Raw genomic sequence first — 20,146 nt, 5'->3', positions numbered from 1 at the left:
ATGGTCGGGGGTCACCACTGTTGCCCCAGTAGCAAATGCCAACACCATCGCCACTGTTAGAGGTAGACATTCTCCATCTGAGGAGTACACAGTAAAACATTTCAAATACACGTTTAAATCCCAAAATGGAATAATATGCATTTACCGACAAACTTGAGCAATTTAACTATCTTACCTTGCACCTCGGCCAGCCAGTTGAACCACTGGCAGATGGTGTTGTTCTCCAACCACTGCCGGTTGCCGCCAGGTATGGAATAGGTTACTTTTAATAGGTGGGAGGCTTTATGGAGTCAAGCTGTCGGGTGGTTCCCCAATGCCTCCAGCAGCCCAAGAGAGTTGAGACCATATTTGAACCTGTTATGGTTTAGAGATGGTATGTATATTTAAAAAATAAGTGTTAAGTGCAAATTTAGTGATGTGTATTGATTTCAGGTGGTGGACCGATTAAAAATACTTATTTTAGAGGAGGTAATGACAAGTACTTCACATATTTTTGACAGAGTTGACTTACTGCTCCAAGGCCACCTGCATGATCCCTTGGACAAATTGTTAAGCCACCAATTCAATCACACCATCCCTGTCCTCCATTGTCTTGACAACAATCCTTTTCAGCCCCAGTAGGCTCAGCCAGTCTTCCAAATCCTCCAATTTGTTCTTCACAAATGATCGGTCCTCTGCTTTTTTGATCTAGAATTTAAAAAATTTATGACAGGCAATCAAGAATTTTAAACACAGCAAAAGAAACCATACCTGTAAAAAATGATATATTATTTCCTGTTGCTGTTAGGGAGGACATCAAACTGACATTTTCCAAATGTGCTCTCAGAGTAGTGTGGCTCACCTCCTTCAGACTGAGTGGTGGTGCAGGCTTCCCACACACTGCTGCAAAGAGTCGCTCAGAGAAGAAGTGTGGACCAACCCCTCCATGGACCACACACACACTGATAATTTTCCCAATTGTTGTATACAGGCCCTCGTGATGCTAAAAAGACCATTTCAAATATGTGCCAGCTGTATTATCCCTATGATATATCACCCTGGACAAAGCACCTGAAAAAGCCTCTTCACTAATTGTTTTTGCTTCATTTTTGTATTTTACATGAAAATCTGACCTTAATAATACAGATAAAAAGAAGGCTTACCATGAACATCAAGGGACAGGTGTCTCGCTCCTTCCGGACCCTCGAAGATGGCCGAGTCCCTGATGTCCCTCACGAGGAGCCTGTAATACTCCCTGGAGGGACCCCTTGGTCAACTGCCCCCTCCGCTTTGGACTCAACGTACACGAATGCAACATCCATCTTAGCCCCTGCATTCAAGTTTTTGCGTTGAAACGCATACAGGCTACTGTTTAGGACGTTGCCCCTGTGGACATTTATCATGTCGACGATGGGGCAGTTGTCCTGGTCCACTCGGCTCTATAGCGAACGTAAAATGTCCCTTATGTCAAATCAAATCAAATTGTATTTGTCACATACACATGGTTAGCAGATGTTAATGCGAGTGTAGCGAAATGCTTGTGCTTCTAGTTCCGACAATGCAGTAATAACCAACAAGTAATCTAACCTAACAATTCCACAACTACTACCTTATACACACAAGTGTAAAGGGATAAAGAATATGTACATAAAGATATATGAATGAGTGATGGTACAGAACGGCATAGGCAAGATGCAGTAGATGGTATAGAGTACAGTATATACATATGAGATGAGTAATGTAGGGTATGTAAACATAAAGTGGCATAGTTTAAAGTGGCTAGTGATACATGTATTACATAAAGATGGCAAGATGCAGTAGATGATATAGAGTACAGTATATACATATACATATGAGATGAGTAATGTAGGGTATGTAAAACATTATATTAAGTGGCATTGTTTAAGGTGTCCGTTCTAGAGGGGGGGCGCTCATTCAAAATGTATGACAAATCGAATAAGGATTGATCCTAAGGGAAAATACTCGGACATTAAGGTTTTAAATACTACAATTTGTTTATAAACAAATGGAGATGAGGGAGGTGAAGGTGAGGGAGAAGGAGAAAGTGAGTTAGAACATGAGGGGTGAAAATAAGAAAAGAGCTGCTGGATGGTAGGGTCAGCGATCAGGCAAACCCTCATATTTATCAGCTGGCTTCTCCCTGTTTGCCGCCTTTGGACTCCAGCATTATGCCGTCTCCTGAATGATTGAAATCTGACAGGTGCAAACGTTATAAAAAGTTACACTAATGACACTCAGCATAATCGACGCCGCCCATACTCGCACACCCCATGGTAGCTGTTGCTATAGTTAGCCATACCTAGCTAGTTAGTGTAGTTCAGTCCAGTCCTATGACCCTTCATGTTCAAGTGATATTTGAAGAAAAAATCTACGAAATCATAAAACAACATAACAGCAATGTAAAGGCCTAGTTTACTCGAACGGACATACTGTTAAATAACAATTGATAACATGGCTAGATAGGCTAATAATAGAAAGGGGGAGCGTTACATTAACGTTAGGTAGCTGTGCCGGTTAATGTTGACTTTTGCCAGGCATTACCAACCAGAATTAATCCTACCTTTGAGCCACCTGATCCTCCTGGGGTGGTTGTAAAGGTGGTTGTACTTGGTTGGCAAAACTTTAAAAGCGGTGTCATGTTTGTTGGTGATGATGATTGACAATGTTTTTCACATAGCTGGCTTCACATGCGCCTTATTTGTGATTGGCCAATATTTGCATATTGTTATTTGACGCATCAAATAGTGTTATTTGATGTGTATCTTTTTTGACACATAAAGACCCAACCGGCGTTCCATACACTTAACCAGCATGGCTACCACAGCATTCTGCAGTGATATGCCATCCCATCTGGTTTACGCTTAGTGGGACTATCGTTTTTTCAACAGGACAATGACCCAACACACCTCCAGGCTGTGTAAGGGCTATTTGACAAAGAAGGAGAGTGATGGAGTGCTGCATCAGATGACCTGGCCTCCACAATCACCTGACCTCAACCCAATTGAGATGGTTTGGGAGGAGTTGGACTGCAGAGTGAAGGAAAAGCAGCCAATAAGTGCTCAGCATATGTGGGAACTCCTTCAAGAGTGTTGGAAAAGCATTCCAGGTGAAACTAGTTGAGCAAAGGGTGGCTACTTTGAAGAATCTCAAATATAAAATATATTTGGATTTGTTTAGCACTTTTTTGGTTACTACATGATTCCATGTGTGTTATTTCACAGTGTTGACATCTTCACTATTATTCTGCAACGTAGGAAATAGTAAAAATAAAGAAGAACCTTTGAATGAGTACGTGTGTCCAGACTGGTGCTGTAGATCCTACAGACCCTACTGAGTACTCCCAAAACCACTTTTACATCGCCTCAAATAATATTTTTTTCTCTATAAGCCAATATGTAAATAATATAATATGTAAAGCATATACAGTGATTTTCATTGTGGCCAATGGAATGGGTGTAGTAAAAGGCCAGCAACACTCTGTATTATTCAGTGCCCCATGAAATGACACTATATATAGATTCTACAGACCCTCATGAATACTCTCAACCCCACTTTTACATCCGCACAAAGAATATTTTTTTCTATATAAGCTTATATGTAATGCATATACAGTGATTTTCATTGTGGCCAATGCAATGGCCGGAGTAAAAGGCTAGCAACACTCCGCATGATTCAGCACCCTTTGAAATGACACCATATATAGATTCTACAAAGTCTAATGAGCACTTCCAACTCCACTTTGAAACTGGCACAAATAATAGTTTTTTCATTATAACACCAATATTGTGACATGCCAGTCTAAAATGTGTATTTTTCAACAGTATTCTGAAAATAATGTTTTTAAAAACATATATTTTCCATGAATTGCTTCTTGAATTTGCTAAGAAGCACAGTAAAAGTAGACATTGATTCAAATGTATTATCTTTAGAATGATTTATCCACCTTGCAATGTTTTGAAATGGGGGCTTTTATTTTGAAGGTTTCATCATTACCATAGGGACGTGACGTCATCGTTAGTGCCGCTAGCAGAAAAATAGTCATCATTGGATATTTTCAAAAAGCGATTGGCAACACTTTGCATGTATGCGGAGACAGCTGTTTGAGACTAGTATTTATAGTTAGTTATTACAAAGGGACATATCTACAATTCTGTTGAGCTGCTTACACGCTCATGCAGTCCATCACTTGTTGTAAGCGGTCATTGCCGCTCGTGCTCAGAAAAACGAATGACAGTTTTTCAGATCCCATCGATCGTCTTTCAAGGAAGGATACCTAGCCGGCTAGCTTTTAGGCTATCCTTTACTCGAAGCCTAATGATAGGCATGCCATTTTAATGCACTAGCTACTGAACATGTCAATTACATTTTGTTTCATTCTTTATACTTGTAGCAACTGGTTGTGTTATTGTCACTGTTGGTGATGCAAGTTGTGACTTTAAATCTGTATCATGAATAGCCTAGACAGTTTATAAACATAGCTAGCCTAACGGTTTTAGCTAGCTTAATGCTATCTAGGTCTCCCCATTGCATTGAATTATTTTGTCAAAACGATTAGCCAGCTACCGTTCTACCGAAGAGAAATCGCAGCCAAAATGGATTCATTCTTGGACTATGAAGAATGCATCCAGGACTCACCTGCATTTAGGTTGGTAACCTTCACTAGGGCCTCGAGTTTTTCCTGCTCAGGTGTTAAGGAAAAACTCCTTGCTCCTCTACCTGTCACAACACTGGTCTGGATGATTTTAAACAATATGACACTATGACAATATGGTGCATTTCATAGCTTTGATGGTGAGTTTCTGGAGACTGTGGAATAATCTGGTTTTATTGGTTTTGCTCAGGCTTACCCTGGATAAGTGTCAAACTGATGTTGCAGAGCTGCAGAGTCGAGTGGAAAAGGTGCAAAGTTCTTTGTGCTCTGAAAATGTAGCAGCATGATGATTTTGCTTCTGCAGTGATGTCAATTGTAAGTGATAAATATCTGAGTGTGTATACCTCCCGATGCAGGTGATGAAGCTCTGTGGCAAGATGGTTGAATCAGGGCAAGCATACAACACAGCAAATCAGCATTTCCTCGCCGGACTGGCTGAGTTCTCCACGTATCACAAACGTGACAGCGTCATCATGGTATGTATGAACAGGGAGAGGGTTAAAATGTAGGAAAGAAGGGTTTGGGGCAATTATAAGGGACACAAATCATGAGGCTAAAATTTGAATTTGGTTCTGTTTTATTATCACTAAATTGATGTCTGTTGCGTTCTACTCTTCTGTCCTCATAGAACTGCATGAGTCAGTTCATTCAAGGACTACAGGAGATGATCAACTTTCATACTGTGAGTTGAGTTCCACTTGAGACGGATGATTGTTGTCCACTTGTTATGTGCTTTAGTCAGCGCAGGTTTTACTCTCCTAGTGGTTCTCTCCTGTCTTTAGGTGCTGTTTGACCAGACGCAGAGAGCTATCACTCAGCAGCTGTCAAACCTTCTCACACAGTATGTTGCCGTGCACACACACACACACACACACAGGTGCACTTATAACTTGTTATAAGCATGAGCCTTAATAATGTCTTATAATAAGGCTTAGGTCTCTCGATGTTTCAACATTTCAACTTACTCAAAATGGCTGGAATCTAGTCGGGATCATTATCATTAGGGTGGCAGGTAACCTAGCGGTTAGAGTGTTGGGCTACTAACTGCCGGTTCGAATACTCGAGCCGACAAGATGAAAAATCTCTCGATGCCCTTGAGCAAGGCACTTAACCCTCATTTGTTACAGGGGCACCATACTACTATGGCTGACCCTGTAAAACAACACATTTCACTACACCTAACAGGTGTGTGTGACAAAAGAAGAAGAGATAATTATAAGACAGTGTACGGGGGTCATACATGCTCATGACAAGTTTTACAATGCATTATAACTGCATCATAATGCATTATAAATGTCCTTTATGTCTTTGTCATTTAGGTTCATACCCCAGCTAGGAGAGACTAGGAAGGAGTTTGTGCGGATTGGGGAGGATCTGGAGACAGCGGCGGTGAAAAATGCCCAGATATACCTCCACAAAGTCACCGATGCAGAGCGTGCCAGCCATCTGCTGTTGGCCACACGCAAATGTCACCAGCACTTTGCCCTTGATTACTGCTTGCAGGTAAATGCAATATCCAGATGCATAACCACAGATCAGTACATACAATTGGAAAATAAACTGCTAGTTATAGTCAAAGAATTTCACTTTAGTTTGAGGAAGTACTAAGTAGGGTTGCAAAATTTCGGAAAGGTGTAAAAAGTCTCCAACCCGGAATTCCGAAAATACCTGCGAACTTTGGAGACAATTTCTGGAATTTTGCAACCCTACTTGGGATTAGGGATGTTTACACAGGGTAGGAATTGTTAGTGGAGTGAGTAGCACTCAGGTAATTCTTACTTAGATGATTCTTTTCATTCTGCTCATAGTGTAAAGTACACTCAGCTGTGATCTTTTTTATTTTAGCTGGTAAGTTTACCGAGAACACATTCTCATTTACAGCAATGACTTAGGGAATAGTTACAGGGGGGAGGAAAGAGAATGAAGGGAGATGCAGTGGGGAGAACAAGTATTTGAAACACTGACGATTTTGCAGGTTTTCCTACTTACAAAGCATGTAGAGGTCTGTAATTCTTATCATAGGTAAACTTCAACTGTGAGAGACGGAATATAAAACAAAAATCCAGAAAATCACATTGAATGATTTTTAAGTAATTAATTTGCATTTTATTGCATGACATAGGTATTTGATACATCAGAAAAGCAGAACTTAATATTTGGTACAGAAACCTTTGTTTGCAATTACAGAGATCATTTCCTGTAGTTCTTGACCAGGTTTGCACACACTGCAGCAGGGATTTTGGCCCACTCCTCCATACAGACCTTCTCCAGATCCTTCAGGTTTCGGGGCTGTCGCTGGGCAATACGGACTTTCAGCTCCCTCCAAAGATTTTCTATTGGGTTCAGGTCTGGAGACTGGCTAGGCCACTCCAGGACCTTGAGATGCTTCTTACGGAGCCACTCCTTAGTTGCCCTGCCTGTGTGTTTCGGGATGTTGTCATGCTGGAAGACCCAGCCACGACCCATCTTCAATGCTCTTACTGAGGGAAGGAGGTTGTTGGCCAAGATCTCGCGATACATGGCCCCATCCATCCTCCCCTCAATACGGTGCAGTCGTCCTGTCCCCTTTGCAGAAAGCATCCCCAAAGAATGATGTTTCCACCTCCATGCTTCACGGTTGGGATGGTGTTCTTGGGGTTGTACTCATCCTTCTTCTTCCTCCAAACACGGCGAGTGGAGTTTAGACCAAAAAGCTCAATTTTTGTCTCATCAGACCACATGACCTTCTCCCATTCCTCCTCTGGATAATCCAGATTGTCATTGGCCAACTTCAGACGGGCCTGGACATGCGCTGGCTTGAGCAGGGGGACCTTGCGTGCGCTGCAGGATTTTAATCCATGACGACGTAGTGTGTTACTAATGGTTTTCTTTGAGACTGTGGTCCCAGCTCTCTTCAGGTCATTGACCAGGTCCTGCCGTGTAGTTCTGGGCTGATCCCTCACCTTCCTCATGATCATTGATGCCCCACGAGGTGAGATCTTGCATGGAGCCCCAGACCGAGGGTGATTGACCGACATCTTGAACTTCCTCCATTTTCTAATAATTGCGCCAACAGTTGTTGCCTTCTCACCAAGCTGCTGGCCTATTGTCCTGTAGCCCATCCCAGCCTTGTGCAGGTCTACAATTTTATCCCTGATGTCCTTACACAGCTCTCTGGTCTTGGCCATTGTGGAGAGGTTGGAGTCTGTTTGATTGAGTGTGTGGACAGGTGTCTTTTATACAGGTAACGAGTTCAAACAGGTGCAGTTAATTTTTATTTTATTTTATTTCACCTTTATTTAACCAGGTAGGCTAGTTGAGAACAAGTTCTCATTTGCAACTGCGACCTGGCCAAGATAAAGCATAGCAGTGTGAACAGACAACAACACAGAGTTACACATGGAGTAAACAATAAACAAGTCAATAACATGGTAGGAAAAAGAGAATCTATATACAATGTGTGCAAAAGGCATGAGGTAGGCAATAAATCGAATAATTACAATTTAGCAGATTAACACTAATAATACAGGAAATGAGTGGAGAACAGGAGGGCTTCTTAAAGAAAAACGAACAGGTCTGTGAGAGCCGGAATTCTTACTGGTTGGTAGGTGATCAAATACTTATGGCATGCAATAAAATGCAAATTAATTACTTAAAAATCATACAATGTGATTTTCTGGATTTTTGTTTTAGATTCCGTCTCTCACAGTTGAAGTGTACCTATGATAAAAATTACAGACCTCTACATGCTTTGTAAGTAGGAAAACCAGCAAAATCGGCAGTGTATCAAATACTTGTTCTCCCCACTGTAACTAGGTTACGATGATGGTATGAGGGCCAGATTGGAAATTGAATGAATGTGTGATTCCTCAGAGAGCAGATGATGGCTGCTGAAGTAGGGCATTCCCAGCAGAGACTATTTAGCAGAGAACTCAGATGACAAAGGACTCACTGACAAAGACATCCTGGAACAGCGGGAGGGGTTTATTTGTTTAAGGTTTGAGTAAGCAGGTGAGAGAACACGTTTAGGTACGTTCTAACAGAGCAGGAACAGATACTGTATGTCATCATAAACAGGCCGGTGCATAACCAGACAACCCATGACATGGCTAAACAGTAGCAAACGTGCATTTTAGGATGGCTATTAATGACAAGGATGAGGCCTGGGTCGTGTTCTTTAAGGTGGAATTCAAATAATAATAATTGCAACAGAAAACAAAATATGAGCGTTTCTTATTGGATAAGTGAAGGAAGTCCCTCCTTGTTTCAGTCCATGTTCTTCTGTTTGGTGCCTAATAAACAGAACCCAGAGTTAACGGAGTTAAGGCATTCATTTTGGTTTCTTCAGCGATTGGTGAGGTCATATTAATACGTTCAATGCTTTGAAATTCATTTTGTAAAGTTGAACAGATTTTTAGATTGTGGCTTGCATTGTTTTTGTTAATTTGTCCTTTTAACCATTGCTCTTCTTGCAGCTGAATAACTTCAAGGCCCAGCAGAAGCTGGACATCCTAAATTCTGTGAGTCACAGTTTCTAAGCTGTAGTGGGTGATCTTAAATGCAAACGTAGTTAAATACCCAGGTGAACACAGTGCAATGAATGACAATAAATAATTAAAACGTGAATTGTGAAGAACATTGGAGAGTGGGCATGTCATATTGAAACTGAAGATGTAGAATTGGTTGATCAGTCATCCCTATATTGTTTGTTTCAGGTGTTCTCCTACTTCCATGCCCAGTATACCTTCTTCCACCAAGGCTTTGACTTGCTGAGAGACTTGGAGCCCACTATGAAGTCCATGGCCGCACAGGTGAGACTACAGTGACAGACCAGACGATGTGATTATTAGTTGAGGGAAAGTCACTATAATTAAGGACAGGAGTCTTTACTGACCATGCGACCTGACCAGGAAAAACTCTGTAGCTAAAAATACCTGGCATAACTGTAAAAAAAAAAAAATAGCCTGGTTCTCAACAACAAAAAAGGACATACTCTCCATTCGGTGTCAGTGGCCACTGATTGCATGCGGAAGTCAGACGTGCGCACTTTAAACTGGAGGGTGAGGAGGGGGATTTTTCCCAAGAGTTAATTAAATTAGCTAGTTTAATGTGAAATTTGTTACATTTAAAATTAAAACATTGAAAAAAGACTAAAAATACAATTTGAAAAAGTCGTTAATAAAAAAAATCTGAGCGGGGAGGACATTTTTTCAGAGGTCAAAAGGGCAGGTGCTCGGGCACTGGTTGAGCCCTATCTGTGCTTGTGCCTGCCACTTAAATACAAAAAAATCTGTGCTTGTGCCTGCCACTCAGGGAGTATATAGTCCAGAATGCGGCTGCCAATATCATTGCCTACTGGTTCATTGAGATTTATGATAATATGCCCTTTGACAGCTTGCTCAACTCTCGACTGAATGTACAGCTAAAAGAAAGGACCTGGAGAATACCCACCTACTGATCCAGCAGAGAGTGAGTGTTATCATCAGATGCCAGACGCTCACAGTTGGTGAAGGATTATCACTTAACTAACACAAATGTGTGTGTTTGTGTCCAGGATGCCTCAGGGGAGCCCATACTACGTTCCTGTCCTGATGGTGGGGAAACCATACAGGGCTACCTCTTCAAAAGATCTCGGAGAAAGAACAAGACATGGAAGAGGTAAGCGAGAGAAACACAAATTCTTTACTGTGATACCTTACAACTTATGTCACACAATGGCAGTTAATTACTCCCCTGTATTCAACACGTCACTAAATCTCAAATCTTGCTTTAGATGCTGGTTCTCCATTAAAGACAACCAATTGGTGTACACAAAGTCACACAAGGTAGGACAGTTTATTTATGTATTTATTTGGTCTTTTGAGCAATCATTTATTATAGTTGTACTGCAGAATTTTATTACAGACATTTTTGTGTCCTTGAATAGTTGTGATTGAGAGTTGTCTTCCTGTAGGAGGAGCCTGTGTCGCTGTTTGATGACCTCAGGCTGTGTGCGGTGAAGTCTCTGGACAGCATTGACCGCCGCTTCAGTTTTGAGCTGGTTTCTGTTAAAAAGTAGCTAAGCAGTTTTAAATTCTATATTTGTTGTTGTATTTACATTTTTTCTGAAGTTTTCCACCAAATGTTGTTTAAATGTATCTCCGTGGGGCTTTATCTGTGAGATAATAAAAACTCAGTCATTGAAGATTTAACAGTGCAAGCATCGCAGCTGATTTCGGATACAGTGGAAATATTTGACTTATATTTTGTATGTGACGCATTGAATTAAAGCAGAGCTCAAGTCCAAGTTATCCCTCATTGACCTGTCTGTCTTCCCTCTGCCCAGATGCTGTGCCCTTCAGGCTGACTCAGAGGAGCTGAAGCAGGCTTGGATCAGTGCCGTTCTAGGGAGCATAGACATGGCCTACCGCGAGAGAGTGGAGTCCCAGCAGCCTCAGGTATTTACAACTCAGACAAGCTTACAGACACATTAACAGATTTTCCATACTACAATATTTAACTACAATTGTCGAGCACTTAGATTTTTGTATTAAAAAAAATAGTACAAAGAAAACAAAACAAAGTCACATTTAACTAAACAAAACAGCATACCGTCAGTGTCCTATTGACCTATTAACGAATCTCTAGGCAAATACATTCTAACTATGCCTCTGTGTGCCCAGCCCAAAGAAATCCCTCTGCCCCTCCAGAGCCCCTCAGACCCCCAGCCAGGACAGCCTCCTCAAAGGCCTGCGGCTTTGGTTGTGGCCCTCCAAAGTCCGGGGAACCACCGCTGCTGCGACTGCAGTGAGGAGGAGCCACGCTGGGCCAGCGTCAACCTGGGTATCACCGTGTGCATCGAGTGCTCCGGCATCCACAGGTACTCCCTTGCTAGTGTGTGGTGTTGATAGTCCTGGGGGACTGACAGGGCGTGCAGGCTTTTGTTTCAGTCCAGCACTTTCACACCTCATTTTACAGATCAAGGTCTCAGATCAAGATCAGTTGAATCAGGTGTGTTAGTGCTAGGCTGGAACAAAAACCTGCATGCCCTGTAGTCCTGTTAGTCCCCCTGGAGCTTCCCAAGACCGGTGTTACTGACCACCATGTTTCTGTTGTGTTGTGTTTTTTTTAACAGGAGCCTTGGGGTCCATCTTTCCAAAGTGCGATCTCTCACCCTAGACTCCTGGGATCCCGAACAGCTGAAGGTACTGTAGCAGAATTCTCACATACATGTTACAAATTAAAGTTGAGAAGCTCAAGATAAAATATTACAATTATGAGTAGTAGCCCTGAGATTTTCCTGACTGCATGACCAGCTGGCTATACCTAGGGCCAAGAGTTTTACTTGTCAGAGCTCATGGTCAGGAAAAAACGAATTGCCCCTAAGTATGAGGTTAGTTTCTTAACTCTTCTGCTCTGTTCTTCTCGGCAGCTGCTGTGTGGTCTGGGTAATGATGTCATCAATGGGATATATGAGTCCAGGTGTGCAGCAGAGGGCAGAGTAAAGCCTAGTCCTGGCAGCCCTCGGTAAGCATTTCTCAACAGAGGTTCTTTGGCAACACTGTCAAACCCCTTATATTCCCCTTACTTCACTACTATGGCCTATTTATTGCCATACCTCCTCACGCCATTTGCACACACTGTATATAGACTTTCTTCTTTTTTCCCTATTGTGTTATTGACTGTACGCTTGTTTATTCCATGTGTAACTCTGTGGTGTTGTTTGTGTCGCACTGCTTTGCTTTATCTTGGCCAGGTCGCAGTTGTAAATGAGAACTTGTTCTCAACTGGCCTACCTGGTTAAATAAAGGTGAAATAAAAAGAAATAAAACCCTTTATATAAGTCTCACATGTTCCAATTGAAAGAGACGTACTCCATCAATTGAAAGGCATTGCTTTTATTAAAGAGCTACACTGAATGAACTGAACTCTTAGAAAGGTTCCATCTAGAACCTAAAAGGGTTCTTCGGCTGTCCCCATGGGAGAACCCTTTGAAGAACCCTTTCCACAGGGTTCTACATGGAACTATTTTTTCCTAAGAGTGAACACTCTTAGGTTTCAAAAGACTTCACATAGGGCTTTACAATGTTTGATTTGAAACAAAACTACTAAAATAGTTTGACTCCCTGCACAGTCCCCTGCTTTAACAGTTATTCTCTCTCTCTCTTTCAGCCCAGAGAAAGAGACATGGATTAAAGAGAAATATGTGGAGAAAAGATTTGTGAAGGATGCCAGCTCGCCTGAAACACGTAGGTCCCTATCGTACTACTCAGCTCTGCACGAGTTTGATGTTGTTTGTGTGTCTCTGTCGGTCGGTATGTGTGTCTTTGTGTGAATTTAACTCCTAAATTTCGTCTCAGTCCATTCCTCTTTCAATGACGCTATTATTGTTACTGTAGAGATTGGGAGGGAGAATGCAGGACGCCAGTTGTACCGGGCTGCTTTCCAAGGGGACCTGGTCACCATGGCATCAGCGTTGGCGCAGGGTGCAGAGGTGAACTGGAGCCAAGCTGAGGAGGAGGGACGCACTGCTCTCATTGGCTCAACTTTTGGGGTGAGTAGCGCCATGGACATTATTTAAGGGTACAGTCAGCGATGCACAAAGTAATCAGCAATATCAAGCTGCTCAGGACATTCAATCCCAGGGCTAAACTTCTCAGCTGTTTCGGTTTTGCAGTTATCACACTGAAGCTATTGAAGTGCACCGATGCACATGTGCAGATATTCTGTGATACTCTTGAGTGCATCGTGATGCATCATCTGCAACATCATGGCAACGTAATATTGCTAAGTCTGTTTGACATAGATTGTGTTATATTTATACTTTAGCATGGTAGGCCCCCAAGGTTATCCTGACTAGGTAGTTTGTTTTATGTGTATTTCTTTTTACTTCAGGGCCCTAAACATGGGTTGTGCACTTGTCTTACATGTATATGCTTTTCTGTCTGTCTGCAGGGCTCCCTGTCGGCCTGTGAGTTCCTACTGCAGAATGGAGCCAATGTAAACTACCGTGACCAGCGCGGTCAAGGTGCCCTTCACACTGCAGCCACCTGGGGCCACACAGGGTGAGGGTCACACCCATAGAGATACATCAGTTCCATATACAGTATATGTATGGTGTTGGAATAGTGTTCTATTTAATTCACACCAATGCTTTCCCACAGACTAGGGTTGGGCGATATTACTATAGTATCGTCTATTGACGATGATTGACAGCTAGGTAGCCTGAATGTGAAGAGCGTCGGAAATAAATGATCTGGGCGGGTCAGAAAACCCCCTGACCCTCCATGGCCAATAACCTATCCTCCTACTAGGCCTATCATAAAAGCTTTAAGACAAGTTAGAATGAGATACAGTTGCCTATATCCCAAATATTCAAATAGCCTCAGAAGGTTGACGCTTTAAAAAGGAAGAAGAATGAAAGTCGGAGTCTATAGGACCTAGGCGTAGGCTATTCTCAATCACAGCTTTACGAGAGCGATAGAACAAACAATATTAAGGGAGGATGAGGCAAATAGTCCTAAAGCGATTATTATCCAGTTCTAAAGACGGTAGACTTTGCTTCTATTCAGCCCTTGATTTATAACTCACTACTGTGAGACGGCCCATTTGACTGATAATTTGCTCCATCATGGCATGTGTCACAAAGACACACACACACACACACACACACACACACACACACACACACACACACACACACACACACACACACACACACACACACACACACACACACGGACACACATAAACCTGTTTCACTTTGGCCAATAGGGGGCGATACCATCGTCCAACCATAACACAGTCAGGGAATACAGTATATAGAGCAGGGATGGGCAACACCATAGACTACGGCTGGCTATTTTACAATATCTACACTATGCATGCCCAAAACGTAGCTTCGTTTTTAACTGGTATGCTATTGGAACAGTGCCTGTAACTAGGACCCAGAGTTTATAGCCAGGGTAAAGTCCTTGGCCTCCATATAGCAGTAGAAGAAGTACTTCCAGGTCAGGCCAAGGGTTTTCTTAAGTTTTTGGGGTCAGGGACCCCTTTTGTGATAGCAAATTCCTCCGGGATCCCTTCATAATCAGAACACAACTCCTACTTGAGAATTCAATGAAAAAGCATGCAAAGGGTTTTACTATGATTTCTGCAGTGCATGATCGGACTAACCAAGTATCTGGCTCCTTTTCTTCTTTTTTTAAAATAATTTGGTCGCTGACCCCTTGCAGTACCACATTGAGAACCACTGATGTCTTAGGCTATAGTATATCAGTATATGATTGGTTAAAATCTGTTTGGTGGGTGCAAATGAATAACTATCATGTTTCTCACAGGCAAGTGTGTCTACTTCTAAAAAAGGGAGCCAATCAGTATGCAGTTGACGAGAGGGGGCAGGACCCACTCGCCATTGCCATAGAGACAGCACATGCCGATATTGTAACCCTGTAAGTAAATCCACTCTGAAATGCAGGAAAAGTGGAAGCTTTGTGGTAGTTTGTTAACGCCCTGTATTTTTTGGGGACTGTTTTCCAGACTACGAATGGCTCGCATGAATGAAGAGATGAGAGACTCCGAGGGATTCTTTGGATCTATGGGTAACATTCACTATGTTGATGTTTAATAAAATGCTGATACCTTTATTTGTTTCTCGCCTGTAGGCCTTTACACTCGTACCTGTATACGGGTTGAAAATGGAAGATATGTTAACTGATAAGTGACTAAATTGGAACGCAGTGGCTGCACAGTAACATGCTATACATGACATCAGAGCTCAGGGCCTCCACTTCACAGCTCTGTATGGGTTTTGACCCGTCAGCTTTTCTGAAATTGAGCACCGCACGTGACAAGAAGTTGCCCCCATCCTTCCCACTAATTGGGCATCTTTTGCAAATGTTTTGTTGTCTGAGTGAGGGGAATGCTGTAAATTAAGAGGTATTTTAAGTGTATTTTGAAAGATGAGACGTTGAGGATTATAATAAATACCGCTGTGATGTCATACAAGCAAGCCAAACACCTGTGAGTCCAAATGTGCACTTCACATTTCCATAAAACTCATGTCATATACAGTGCCAACGTTTATGATCACTATGTTGATGTACAGTTACAAGATGACATGGCTTCATACCCTAGGTTGTTATGAACAGAATGAGCCAATGTTTGTCTATTGTGAAGAAAATTTGCGGCAGAACTTGCACCTAAATGCACACATGACTCCTTTATGACTCCTTTTTAAGATTGTATTTTATAACTTAGCTAGTCATGTTGGCAATAGAACAAGCTTTCAAATTATGCCCACCTGACCCAGATTGCCATTTATAATGGGACGGTTTTGAATTGCGTAAACAACAACAGTAATTATGCTGGGGACAATAAAAGGCCACTCTAAAATGTGCAATTTTGTAGCACAACACAATGCCACAGATGTCACAAGTTTTGAGGGAGATACAACTGGCATGCTGACTGAATTAATGTCAACCAGAGCTGTTGCCAGAGAATTCAATTGTTAATTATTTTACAATAAGCTGCCTCCAACATTGTTTTAAAGAATTTGCCAGTATGTCGAACTGGCCTCACAACCGCAGACCACATGTAACCACACCAGCCTAGGACCTCCACATCCGACTTCTTCACCTGTGGGATCGTCGGGGGGGGGGACGACTCATTCTGATTGACTGAGCCTGGCTCCCCAGTGGGTGGGCCTGGCTGCCAAGTGGTTGGGCCTATGCCCCCCCCCCCCCCCCCCCCCAGGCCCACTCATGGCTGCACCCCTGGCCAGTCATGTGAAATCCATAGATTAGGGCCTAATGCATTTATTTCAATTGACTGATTTTCTTATATGAACTGTAAATGTTGCATGTTGCGTTTTTATTTTAGTTCAGTATAAAATGCACAGAAAACAGTTCTGCGGTGAACTGTTGTGTCCTCAATTTTGGTCAAATAATTTACCCGTAATCTCCAAACTGCTCCCTTTGAATTGCTACCATGCTTATGCATATGCTTTTCATATTTCTTCTGTAAGAAACATTTCAATTTAGCCCTATCCATAGAGTCCAATTCCAGTTGCAAGTCATAGTGATTTCCAGAGTTGAGGTGAACCAATCGACCCAACAATGTTTATCTAAACTTTGTGAGTAGACTTTGTTCTTTCACCTTCTGTGGTATTTGTCTGTAGCTTGGCTGACGCCACCCACATGGTACACAGCTAGGGAGTGCTGTGCCCCACTGGTCTGGACAGGAATTCATTTGTTGGTGCAATATTCATTCAGAAATAGAGCACGCTTTGATTGGTTATCTCAAACGTTAAGACCTCTCGTTTGGATGTGAAAAATCTAACATTTGTAAAGGAAGAGGGCGGTGCTCCGGGGCTGTGTGAGGCTGTCCATGAGGGTGTTTGAGAGAGAAAGACGAAGAGAACAAACCAGTAAAAGCACAGCCCCCTTCATTATTGACGCATAGTGCTGACAGCATCTAACAGCCTCCCTAGACTCTGTAGTCAGGAGGACTTCGAGTTTTGGTATCAGCCAGACTTCTCTGTCCGTGCTGAATGTGAAAACTCCTAGAATGCTATTTTGCTGTGCCGGGTTGTATTCATTAGGGCTCACCATAGCAAAACGTTTTGCAATGAAGACTAAAATGGCTTGTTTTTATTGAACAAGTACAGATAGTTCAGCCTGTTTCACTCTGTTTCATTTCGTGCCTACTAAACACAACCCTTAATTGAAACACAAAATGTTGCTGAAATGCTTGTGTGTTTCTTTCCAGGTGACGATGAGACATTTCAAGACATCTTCCGTGACTTCAGTGATATGGCTTCTCACGATCCAGAAAGACTCACCCGTCGACAGTTCAGCAGAAGCGGACAAGAGGAGGGACAGGACAAGAGGATGGTGAATTACCAGCACAAGGCAGAGAAGGAGGAGGAAGACACATAGGGAGAATCTCAATTGCATACTCCTCGTGTCCTCTCATCTTGCCTCTTTCTAAAAACCCATTGGAGGAAAAGGTCAGACGGGTGGGGACTCTGGCATTCTCATCCAATAGGTTTTGAGAAGGAGGTGAGAGAGCACGCAAGGATTATGCAATAGAGATTCTCCCATGTAAATAAAGAGGAGGAGACCTAGGGTTTGGAATTCTAAAGGAAAAGGGGTGTTACCACTTTTCAGGTCAAGAATGGGGAACCCAGGGGTGAATCCAATGAGGTGAAACGTTCACAACGTTTAAGGTAGAAATGACATGACTCTCAGTTCTACATAACAAACACTCACACCTCATCTATACAAAACATCTACAGTATATCTAAACATTCTGTAAAGTTGCTCCCGCCTGGTCCTTCAGGGCTGCAGTGTCGGACAGTTGTCATTGTGCCTCAGCAGTTAAATAACAAATCAAATTCTGACTTGAACAAAGTAAAACATATAGATTTTTTAAACTTGCTTCAGTTTTGAGGCACACTTTTAAAGTTATTAGAAAAGTTCCCTGAACAGTTTTACAAAGAAAAAGAAAACTTAAACTACTAGGCCTACTGCTACAAGGAAGCAAACGGTCTCAGGATCTCAATCCTGTTTAGAACTTATTATATTCAATGTTACAGATGCATATGAACTGTGTTTGCTCAGTCTGCTGTAATGCCCAAAAAGGACATAAATAAGGAATATAAAAGGGTTACATATTGAAATACTAAAGTATTATATTTTTTATGTATTGTTATTAGCCACTCCAATATTTCAGATGTTATTAGATGACTTACACTTACTGACTGAACTGCTGCATGCCATAGCCTATACATGTTGCTAATTACAGGTCATCTGAGGGAACAGTTGATTCTCGCTGAACGTGGGGTGTATTCACTAGGAACCAAACAGGACGAGACAGGGAGGTACCTACCCAAATCTGTCCAATAAAAACTCGTTTTCATTGCAGAACATTTTCTGTTGTGAAACATTTTTGTTACATTGTGTACTAATGATTACACCCCGGTTAATCTTTCAATTTGAGTCTGGATCAATCCCATTGAAAGCAATGGCTCCTTATAATAGACTGTTATTGTTATGTTTTTTTTGCAGAGGAATTAAGTGGACCAAAACTGTAAAATGAGAATGCAGGGATTTAGAATGTATTATAAAGCGGGTAGTTTGGGTCCTGGATTATAATTGGCTGAAACAGCATTTCAGCTGTGTGTATATCAGACAATATGACGCAGAAATACTTGTTTACTGTTCTACTTATGTTGGTAACCAGTTTATAATGGCAATTAGGCATCTTGGGGGTTTGTGGTATATGGCCAATATACCACATCCCCTTGGGCCCTATTGCTTAAATATAGGCCTATTATATATTATTTTACTGAGGCACAGTCAGATATAATAAAATGTGTCTTAATACTGTTTTGAGTTTTTATTGAATTATGGTGCACTGTCCCAGATGTGATTGAAATAATGAGTAAATGATGAGTACAGTCCTTAATGGAAAAGTAATTTTTTACAACCAAATCTCTATTTTGTATGTAAATGGATTGTTATAGAAGGGTCCAGACAAATATTTTGTGATTTCACCTTTTATAGAAATTGACCCCAGCAAACAGCAAATCACTTCCTCATCCTCGTTGTGTAGTATGTGGGCCCTGAAAAAGACATGAACAAGGCTCAAAAAACACCAAAATACATAATTTTAGAAACAGCAAAGCTCTCAGTATTGTGATGCAGGTCTTTAGATGTTGTACACATGAAATTGTGTCATACTGAACTTTATACACAACTTTATATTCCATTTTGTTGTGACTCCAGAGATACCCCTGTCCATTTTACAGGTAACTGCCAAATTAAAGGAAACACTTAACTAAATGAGGGGTACAAAATATATTGAAAGCATGGAGTGCTTCCACACAGGAAGTTCCAGACACTTGTAGAATATATGCCAAGGTGCACTGAAACTGTTCTGGTTGCTTGTGGTGTCTCAACGCCCTAATAAGGACACTCACTATATACTCACTATATGCCACTGACACGGCCCGCTACCAAAACCTGCGGACTCTCCTTCACTGCAGCCAACGTGAGTAAAACATTTAAACATGTTAACCCTCGCAAGGCTGCAGGCCAAGACGGCATCCCCAGCCGCGTCCTCAGAGCATGCGCAGACGAGCTGGCTGGTGTGTTTACGGACATATTCAATCAATCCTTATCCCAGTCTGCTGTTCCCACATGCTTCAAGAGGGCCACCATTGTTCCTGTTCCCAAGAAAGCTAAGGTAACTGAGCTAAACGACTACCGCCCCGTATCACTCACTTCCGTCATCATGATGTGCTTTGAGAGACTAGTCAAGGACCAGCAGCATACCACCCTGCATACCACTGCTGGCTTGCTTCTGAAGCTAAGCAGGGTTGGTCCTGGTCAGTCCCTGGATGGGAGACCAGATGCTGCTGGAAGTGGTATTGGAGGGCCAGTAGGAGGCACTCTTTCCTCTGGTCTAATAAAATATCCCAATGCCCCAGGGCAGTGATTGGGGACTGTAGGGTGCCGTCTTTCGGATAGGACG

At 42.1% G+C, this 20,146-nt stretch overlaps 1 protein-coding gene across 3 annotated transcripts; it reads left to right on the top strand.

The window, feature by feature from the left end:
• Nucleotides 1-4,007: 4,007 nt before the first annotated feature.
• zgc:162872 (BAR_ACAPs and ArfGap_ACAP domain-containing protein) lies at nt 4,008-18,999 on the top strand. 3 transcript variants are annotated; one of them, XM_055879314.1, is made up of 23 exons: nt 4,008-4,645; nt 4,842-4,899; nt 5,008-5,127; nt 5,280-5,333; nt 5,434-5,492; nt 5,971-6,154; nt 8,901-8,984; nt 9,106-9,150; nt 9,346-9,441; nt 10,025-10,099; nt 10,185-10,288; nt 10,404-10,455; nt 10,584-10,684; nt 10,956-11,067; nt 11,320-11,489; nt 11,745-11,814; nt 12,042-12,136; nt 12,782-12,858; nt 13,009-13,163; nt 13,565-13,674; nt 14,950-15,060; nt 15,149-15,210; nt 17,378-18,999. In XM_055879314.1, exons 1-23 carry the CDS (start codon nt 4,593-4,595, stop codon nt 17,545-17,547), a joined length of 2,217 nt encoding a protein of 738 aa, XP_055735289.1. In that variant the 5' UTR covers nt 4,008-4,592; the 3' UTR covers nt 17,548-18,999. The 3 variants fall into 3 exon arrangements, with proteins under 3 accessions (XP_055735289.1, XP_055735288.1, XP_055735290.1); XM_055879313.1 differs by having other exon boundaries at nt 11,293-11,489; XM_055879315.1 differs by lacking the exon at nt 8,901-8,984 and having other exon boundaries at nt 11,293-11,489.
• The last annotated feature ends 1,147 nt before the right edge of the window (nt 19,000-20,146 follow it).

This window comes from Salvelinus fontinalis, chromosome 24 (genome assembly GCF_029448725.1).
Source record: "Salvelinus fontinalis isolate EN_2023a chromosome 24, ASM2944872v1, whole genome shotgun sequence".
In the NCBI taxonomy this organism is placed as follows: domain Eukaryota; kingdom Metazoa; phylum Chordata; class Actinopteri; order Salmoniformes; family Salmonidae; genus Salvelinus; species Salvelinus fontinalis.
This window is presented reverse-complemented; position numbering and strand designations above follow the sequence as displayed.

Excerpts from the sequence above, each read along its gene's own strand:
- zgc:162872 (XM_055879313.1), top strand. The coding sequence starts at position 4,593 with ATGGATTCATTCTTGGACTATGAAGAATGCATCCAGGACTCACCTGCA. Across the intron at positions 12,859-13,008 it reads TGCCAGCTCGCCTGAAACAC|AGATTGGGAGGGAGAATGCA; the intron begins GTAGGTCCCTAT and ends TTGTTACTGTAG. Across the intron at positions 15,061-15,148 it reads CATGCCGATATTGTAACCCT|ACTACGAATGGCTCGCATGA; the intron begins GTAAGTAAATCC and ends ACTGTTTTCCAG.